Source organism: Octopus bimaculoides, chromosome 16, assembly GCF_001194135.2.
Source record: "Octopus bimaculoides isolate UCB-OBI-ISO-001 chromosome 16, ASM119413v2, whole genome shotgun sequence".
Taxonomy (NCBI): domain Eukaryota; kingdom Metazoa; phylum Mollusca; class Cephalopoda; order Octopoda; family Octopodidae; genus Octopus; species Octopus bimaculoides.
In genome coordinates, this window is record NC_068996.1 from 39830613 (window position 1) to 39840211 (window position 9599).

At 38.3% G+C, this 9599-nt stretch overlaps 1 protein-coding gene across 1 annotated transcript in view; it reads right to left on the bottom strand.

The window, feature by feature from the left end:
* Positions 1-9599, bottom strand: part of LOC106875566 (dentin sialophosphoprotein) — a 287625-nt gene that overhangs the window by 3549 nt on the left and 274477 nt on the right. Inside the window, exon 4 of the mRNA XM_052973494.1 lies at positions 9381-9507. Within this exon, the coding sequence (XP_052829454.1) occupies positions 9381-9507 (127 nt within the window). The remainder of the gene's footprint in view (positions 1-9380; positions 9508-9599) is intronic.

Below are 9599 nucleotides of genomic sequence, written 5' to 3' on the forward strand. Positions count from 1 at the left end.
TAGCATGGAATCTGAATCAAGCTATTTTGAATAACACACACACACACACACACACACACACACAGTAGGCTTCTTTCAACCAAATCCACTCAGAAGGCTTTGGTCAGTCCGGGAGCTCTAACAGAAGGCACTTGCCCAAAGTGCCATGCAGAGGGATTGAACCTGGATCCATGTGGTTAGCCAGGCCTACACCATGAGAAGCTGAATTTGTAACACTGAACTCAGAAATACAAACAACCAATTTCACTGTTAAAATTCAATGCATATCACACCATGTAGGCTACAACAATTGTTAAAGATGCTTAAAAATATATACAGGAAAAAAAATTAAGATATCACAAGCAAAAAACAAATAAATCTTATGATTATAACTAAACATGATTTAACTTCTAAAAATGGTAGGAAAGAAAAGAAAATCACAAACAATAGGAACCAGAAAGATATTTAACAAGAATATTCCACTCAAATTTTGTACATTTCTTATGATATCTGTGGTATCACTCTAACAAGAAAATTAGGCTAAAGTTTCTCAGTGTAGAAGCCATACGGCAATCACATACGAATATGTGAAGACATTTTCAGTTGTCTTTTGGATTGATGCGTAAAGTTTGCACAAAAATTCTTATGAAGGGAAAGGAAAACAACAGAGAAAGAAAGAGAGAGGGGGGAAGAGAGCAGAGAGAAAAGAAAAAGAGTGGTGGTGGGTGGAAATACTTGAAAATCAGAAATGAAAATAACACCTTCAAATGCATGAAATTCGCTTTGAAAGTCAAAGTATATAATATGTACAAATGGAACCAGATGAGATGATTCATATGTATATACATACACATGCGTATGAACAGATGTGCACACACACACATAGACATGTGTAAATTTTCTCTGTATATATGTAAGAGCAAGTGTGTGTGCGTGTGTGTGTGCATGTGTGTGCATGTGTGTGTGTGTGCATGTGTGTGCATGTGCGTGTGTGTGCATGTGTGTGCATGTGTGTGTGTGTGCATGTGTGTGTGTGTGCATTATGTGTGTATTATAAGAATATGAATGTGTAATACATATTTCAATACAACTGTTATATAAATAGATGTATGTAGTCAGTAGCAGAGAGAGAGAGAAAGAGAGAGAGAGAGAGAGAGAGAAAAGAAGAGAGAGAGAGAGAAAAGAAGAGAGAGAGAGAGAAAAGAAGAGAGAGAGAGAGAAAGTGAGAGAGATAAAGAGAGAGAGAGAGAAGAAGACACTTATTTGTCATCACATGTAATTAAAAATGTAGGAATATCTTTTCATTAGATATGTTAACACAAACATAACTGATTTTTGTTTTTGAGGTGGGGTTTCCATAGAGAAACCTTTTTTCCCCCAGTCAGTCAGTTTACATTATTATATATCACATCTACACAGAGCTTCTGTCATCACTATTTGGCAATTGCAGTAATGTACATACTTCGCTGAGAGAAGCAATAATACTCAAATAATGTCTAAAGTTGTCTCCCTTTTTAATTCCTCCTCCTCATCATCATTTAATATCCGCATTTGATGTTTTCATGGTTAGGACAATTTGACAGAATTTAACTGGTCTAAAGACTTCATTGGGCTCCAATGTCAGCTTTGGCATAGTTTCTGTAGCCAGATGCCCTTCCTAACACCAACCACGTCACAGTGTACTGGGTCACCATGCAGCCCACACAACAAAGATCCCCTTCGATTGAAAGGGAGACAGTTGTATGTTATGGTACAAGGGGTTAAAGTGAGAGTAAATGGATTGGAACAGAACAGGTTTCTTGCTGTAGGGTAGCTACATGGCTACTCACATTTAAGAAGAGAGGATAGCGGGAGTGCCGATCAGGGTGGAATTGGTAAGAGATTAAAAAAAGTGGCAATGAGGTGTCGGGGTATATAAGTATTATACATAATACTTATGTATATTTATATGTTAATGTATGTATATATTCATTAATATCATCATCATTTAATGTCTGTTATCCTTGCTGGCATGGGTTGGAAGGTTTGACCAGGGCTGGCAAGCTGGAAGGCTGCAACATCCTTCAGTCTGATTTGGCATGCTTTCTATGGCTGGATGCCCTTCCTAATGCCTACCACTTTATAGAGTGTACTGGGTGCTTTCCCGTGGTATTGTATAGGCACTCTTACATGGCACTGATGGGTCCTTTTACATGGCACGACATGAGCGCTTTTATGTGGCATCGCACAGGCATTTTCATATTTACAAACTGACATTTATATAAACCTGAATGTTGAGCTGTATTTATGCATGTATGTGGGTGTGTATGTATGTGTGCATGTGTGTGTACACTGCAAGTCTCCACAGAGATCAAGCCTAAGATAAGCTTGATACCATAAGGACAAATCAAGAATCACAAAGCGAGTTCGGTGATATTTGGATAATGTTACATGGAACTGAGCAATGGCCCTTTTACGTCTTCTTTGTCCTTGTTGCATCAAAATATAATGATCAGGAAAAGAGTGACAGAAAAACAAGCAGACGAATAATAGGTATTGTTCTTTTATCTTATTTTCTTTCTATCTTTCTTTCACCTGTTTCACTCACTGGACTGCAGCTATGGTGGGGCACCACCTTCAAGAGTTTAGTTGGACTAATCAACCCTAGTGCTAGTTTTTTTCACACCGGTGCTAATTTCATTGGTCTCTGTTTGCTGAAATACTAAGTTACAGAGACATAAATATACCACACCAGTTGTCAAGCAATAATCGTAGACAAACACAAACATAAAGATGTACACGTGCACACACATACACACACACACACCCACCCACCCACATGATGGGCTTCTTTCAGTTTCCATCTACCACATCCACTCACAAGGCTTAGGTTGGCTGAGGGCTTTCATAGTAGAAGACACATGCCCAAGATGCCATGCATTGGGACTGAACCCAGAACCATACTGTTAGAAAGCAAACTTATTACCACACAACCACAATACACCCCACTCCACCATATGAATCATCATCATCATAATTATCATTTGACCACTGTTTCCATGTTGGCATTGGTTGGACAGTTTGAGAGGAGATGGGAAGCTGGAGACCCACACCAAACACTAGTTGTATGTTTTGGCATGTTTTCTATGGCTGGATGCCCTTCCTAACCACTTTACAGAGTGTCCTGGGTACCTTTTACATGGCACCAGTGGGGTTGTCATGTAGCTTGCAAAACAAAGACCACTCAGCTGAGATAGGAAGTGGAACTGGGGAAAACCATCTTCATCATCATCATCATCATCATCGTTTACCATCCGCTTTCCATGCTGGCATAGGTAGGATGGTTTGACTGAGAGCTGGCAAGCCAGAAGGCTGCACTGGGTTCCAATCTGATCTGGCAAGGTTTCTACAGCTGTAGTGTAGTGGGTACTGCTTATGTGCCACCGGCACAGGAGTCACCCAGGTCTGCCTGGAATCAATCACGTTCGGATAGTGATTTTTACATGTCAATGGCACAGGAGCCAGTCAGGTGGCACTGGCAATGATCACGCTCATATGGTGCTTTTTACATGCCACAGGCACAGGTGCCAGTCAGGCAGCACTGGCAACGATCATGCTTGAATGGTGCTAATTACGTGCCACTGGCATGGGAGCCAGTCAGGCAGCACTGGCACCGATCATGCTCAGTTGCACAAGATCTTGATTGTGTCGAGAACAATGAAAATTGTTTGAAAACTTTGTGTAGGCTTCTAAGCAGGTATCACCAAGCTTTTGGCAGAATTTGATGCAGAATCTCTGCTCAACTTTCTGTCATGGTCAATGCGATGAACACACGCTACACACCTTCCTTCCAAGCACTGCTGTAAACAGTGGGAGTGAGCTAGAATGTTAAAACTTAGTGCACATGCACAACAGAGTTCAAGGTCAGACTGTGACAAACAGCTTCACTCTGTGCTTTAGCTTTGTTACTATGGCAACAATCCGGATACTTATTGATCAGACCATGTATATATCCTTTTATTCTTTTACTCGTTTCAGTCATTTGACTGCAGCCATGCTGGAGTACCACCTTTAGTTGAACAAACTGACCTCAGGACTTATTCCTTGTAAGCCTAGTACTTATTCTATCGGTCTCTTTTGCCGAACTGCTAAGTTATGGGAAGATAAACACACCAACATTGGTTGTCAAGCAATGGTAGAGGGAGAAACACACACACACACACACACATATACGATGGGCTTTGACAGGCCTCTTGTAGATTCTGTGAACCAGATCTAGCCACAAGGCTTTGGACAGCCCAGGGCTATAGTAGAAAGCACATGCTGAAGGTGCCATGCAGTTGGATTGAAACCAAAACTATGTGGTTGGGGAGCAAATTTCTTGCCACACATCCATGCCTGTATCTATGTAAAAAAAAAAATTTTATAGCAAATCACCAAAATCAAAAACATTTTTTATAAAATTTTTAATAATTTTAAAAATTCATTTTGAAGTTTCCTCAGGTGTTTTTTCCAACAATATTTGAAAACAAATAATCATTTTCAAAATCATTTAAATAAAAATAAGAAATATTTTTTTCATACAATAAATTTTGGTAATAATAAATTTTTAATGTTCAATTCCATTAACTTATTAAATTTTAATATATTTGATTAATTTTCCTTAATATAATTCACAGTTCTAAATTTGGTGCTAAGCAGTTGTATTTATTATTTTAATTATTAATTATCTGTATTGATTAATTTTTACTATTTGGTGTGAAAATAAACATAGAAAGCAACTTTTGGCACAACAATTAAAAAATGGATCCTATTTTGAAACATTATTTTTCAAAGTATTTATATTAAATATGGAGGCAAAATGATGATATCTTTTGCACCTAAATCTGCACTTAAAAACTACTATTTTTTCAACTAAAAAAAAGTAGATATTTTGGCACCTAAAATCTGCTCTCTATATACGACTTATTAAATATAAATATTTTCAAAATATCAGAAAATCAAAAAATGTTTAGCTTGTGCAATGCTAATCTCCAAAAGATCCATATCACATACACATACAGTTAGATGGAACCAACCAAAACTGAAGCTGGACCAAAACAGATAAGAATTTGGAACCAGTGCAACATTACTCTTTTCAGTACTTCTCCTTATGTTTGTTTACTAAGATTTCAATGTTACAAAATTTATGAGTGATCTACTTTCAAATGTGACCATTTTTTGTTTCATGGGTTCTTCCTACTTTATCATTTTTGATATAGTTTTCATTATTAGACGAGCTGGCAGAAACATTATTAGCAAGCTGGCAGAAACGTTAGCATGCTGGGTGAAATGCTTAGTGATATTTTGTCTGCTGTTACGTTCTGAGTTCAAATTCCACCAAGGTTGACTTTGCCTTTTATCTTTTCAGGGTCGATAAATTAAGTACCAGTTATGCACTGGGGTTCATGTAATCGACTTAATCCCTTTGTCTGTCCTTGTTTGTCCCCTCTATGTTTAGCCCCTTGTGGGCAATAAAGAAATAAGAAACATTATTAGCAAGTCGGGCAAACTGCTTAGCAATATTTTGTCAGTCTTTACATTCTGAGTTCAAATTCTGCTGAGGTCAACTTTGCTTTTCATCTTTCCAGGGTTGATAAATTAAGTACCAGTGAAACACTGAGGTCAATGTAATTGACTAGTCCTCTCTCACAAAATTTCAGTAGAAATTTCCTTTAATAGAAAGGATTATTAGATCCCTTTCAAGTGACAAGCTGGCGGAATTGTTAGCTCATTAGGCAAAATGCTTAACAACATTTCATCCATCTTCACTTTCTGAGTTCAAATTCCGCCAAGGCTGACTTTATTTTTCATCGTTTTGGTGTTGATAAATTAAGTACCAGTTAAACACTAAGGTCGATATAATCAACTCACTCCTCCTCCAAAATTTCTGGCCTTGTGCCAAAATTTGAAATCAATATTAAGGTCCCTTTCATTTAGATCTTTTAAAAATCTTTTTAACTATCTCTTTTTTGCTTTATAAGCTTTTCCCTTCAGCACTAATTTAATCTTGGCTTACAGAAATAGATTCCTTTTACTGAAGTCTTTCAAAGAAGCATAATTATACTAAATGTTCTCTAAAAATAACAGAGGTGTTATGGTTTAAAACATCAGCATTTAATCTATTCAATGTAATGCTTATCTATCTACATTGTTTTGTGTTAATAACACCTAAGGGAGGTATCAACAAACATTTGTTTGTAACTTTGTTGATTTTCTTTTATGTGCAGATCTGAATTTTTTTCAGTAGATGTCCAAATAACAATGATTTACAAGTATTTATTTTTACCTGATTTTTTTTTTGTTAAATTTGACTTCTATGGACAGGTGAAATAAACTTGAAGGTGTAAAAAAAGCAATAACTTAATGGATAACACTGAAATTGAACCATTATGTGTCATACTTGTTTGCTTTGTTACCAAAATTATCCCAACCCAAATGTCAATATCCTACAATATTAGTTTCATGTTTTGGCACTAGGCCAGCAATTTCAAGGGAGGGAGTAAGTCAATCACATCAACCCCCAGTGCATAACTGGTGTTTATTTTATTGACCCCAGAAGGATGAAAGGCAAAGTCAACTTTGATGGAATTTGAACTCGGAACGTAAAGACAAACAAAATGCTGCTAGGCAGTTCACCCAGCCTGCTAATGGTTTTGCCAGCTCAATCTCCTACAATAATACTACTTTATGGGGAGGGGGCTAGTCGATTAGATCAATTCCAGTACACAACTGATACTTAATTTATCGACACCGGAATTAGAACTCAGAATTTGGCGGAATTTGAACTCAGAATGTAAAGATACGAAATACCACTAAGCATTTTGTCCAGCATGCTAACATTTCTTATTTCTTTATTACCCACAAGGGGCTAAACATAGAGAGGACAAACAAGGACAGACAAAGGGATTAAGTCGATTACATCGATCCCAATGCATAACTGGTACTTAATTTATCGACCCCGGAAGGAAGAAAGGCAAACTCGACCTCAGCAGAATTTAAACTCAGGACATAACGGCAGACGAAATACCGTTAAGCATTTCGCCCGGTGTGCTAACGTTTCTGCCAGCTTGCTGTCTTTTAGCATGTCACAGAATGTAACAAAACTGGCCTTTTGAAATAGAGTTACTATTCGTTTTTCCCAGCTGGGTGGACTGGAACAATGAGAAATAAAGTGTCTTGCTCAAGGACACGATGTGCCACTGGAAATTGAACTCATGACCTTACATTCATGAGCCAAATACTCTAACCATTAAGCCATGCACCTTCACTTAAATGTTTGTGTTAATGGTGAAACAGCTCAGTTAGAGTTCACACAGCATCATATCCCAATACATTTTGTTTTTCTCCATTTTAAGTATTTTTTTTTCTTCCAGTGTAAACATCAAAATCTGCACAATAGCCCATGTCCAATTCACAGCTCTCCCACCCCTTGATACCCCATTTGGTAGGTTTAGCTGACATATGCATTGCCAAAAAATGTATCCAACCGTTATAACCTACCATTGTTTCATTAACACTGAGATGTGTTTTTTTTTTGGCTGTTATGTACACAGTTCATGTGAAGGTGCATTGCTCATTGGTTAGAGCATCAGGTTCACAATCACGAGGTTGTGAGTTTGAAACCAGGACCGGGCTGTGTGTTGTGTTCTTGAGCAAGACACTTTATTTCGCGTTGCTCTTGTTCACTCAGCTGTAGAAAAGAGTTGTGACGTCATTGGTGCCAAGCTGTATCGGCCTTTGCCTTTCCCTTGGATAACATCAGTGGCGTGGAGAGGGGAGGATGATATGCATGAGCGACTGCTGATCTTCCATAAACAACCTTGCCTGGGAGGAGAAAATTCTAGGTACAATCCCATGGTCATTCATGACCAAAAGGGGTCTTTCCCCTTTACCTTATGTGCATATAATAGTATGGAAAGGGGAGGCTGATTTGCATGGGCAACTGCTGGTTTTCCTTAAATAACCTGGCCTGGACTCTTGTGCCTTGGAGGGGAACTTTCTAGGTGGTCACTTTCGCAGTGGTTGTTAGGTTATGGCCAATGGAAGATGGAACATGGAATATACGAGACTTTATTATTAATCACAACAATTGTTTCGACACATCTTGCATTGATCCCTTACGGGTGGGACACTCAGCAACTGGTTCAGAAATGAAGATATTTCCTCTGTCTTGCTACTTTTCTTTCTACAAAATGAGAAGATACATTGCAGAACTGTTATTTTAACGAATTGTGACTACTTATCACCCAACAAGATACATCTGTACCGCCAGATGCTCCTGAACCAGATGTTGAGTGTCCCACCGTTGAAGGATCAATGCTAGATGTGTCGAAACAATTGCCATGGTTAATATGAGTAATAATAAATTCTCGTATGTTCCATCTTCCATCTTTCATTTGCCATATATATATATATATATATATATATATCATCATCATCATCATTTAACGTCCGCTTTCCATGCTAGCATGGGTTGGATGGTTTGACTGAGGACTGGTGAACCAGATGGCTACACCAGGCTCCAATCTGATTTGGCAGAGTTTCTACAGCTGGAAGCCCTTCCTAATGCCAACCACTCAGAGAGTGTAGTGGGTGCTTTTACATGCCACCGGCACGAGGGCCAGTAAGGCGACGCTGGTAACAATCACACTCAAATGGTGCTTTTCACATGCCACCAGCATGGAAGCCAGACTGCAGCTCTGGCAGTGATCCCGCTTGGATGGTGCTGTTAGTGCTCCACTGGCATGGGTGCCAGTCATCAAATTTGGTTCAGTTACAATTTCCCTTGCCCCAACAGGTCTTCACAAGCAGAGTTTAGTGTCCAATGAAAGAAGGTTGGCATGGGTGCCAGTCGTCGAATTTGGTTCGATTTCGAATTCACTTGCCTCAAAAGGTCTTCACAAGCAGGGATTTGTGTCCAAAGAAGGGAGGTTGGCATGGGTGCCAGTTGTTGAATTTGGTTCGATTTCGATTTCGATTTCACTTGCCTCAACAGGTCTTCACAAGCAGGGATTTGTGTCCAAAGAAGGAAAGGTATGCATAAGTGGGCTGGCTATATATATATACATACATACATGTATGTATATACATGTGTATACATACATGCACACACACACCTATAAACTTGTATCCAGCTGGAATATGCTTGAGGCATACTTGAACTTGTAAGAAAGTCATTCGCTGCATTTCATCAACAAGAAAACTTCTCAGAGCCACATACATGCATGTGTATGCACAAATGTATGCATGCATGTATGACACATACACACACATGCACACACCACAGGGAAATCCCTCTAAAATTCATGGATGTATTTCTGTTGCTTATTACACAAATTATTTGACATTTTTACGAAGACCTTTTTTTTTTTTAAACTCACCTTTATTGATATTGCTAAAAGTCTTGCCATCTGCGCTGCCAATTTTCTTACCATTTTGGAATCTTTTAAGAATATGCCTTATATAATTTTCTTTCTCTTTGTCAAAATCTGTTATTTTGGAGCTAACCTGAAAGAAAAGAAAAAAAAAAAAAGAAGGCACATGAAAATATGTGAATGCCACTCAGTGTGTTTGAGTTTCTGTGTTATTAAAAATACATG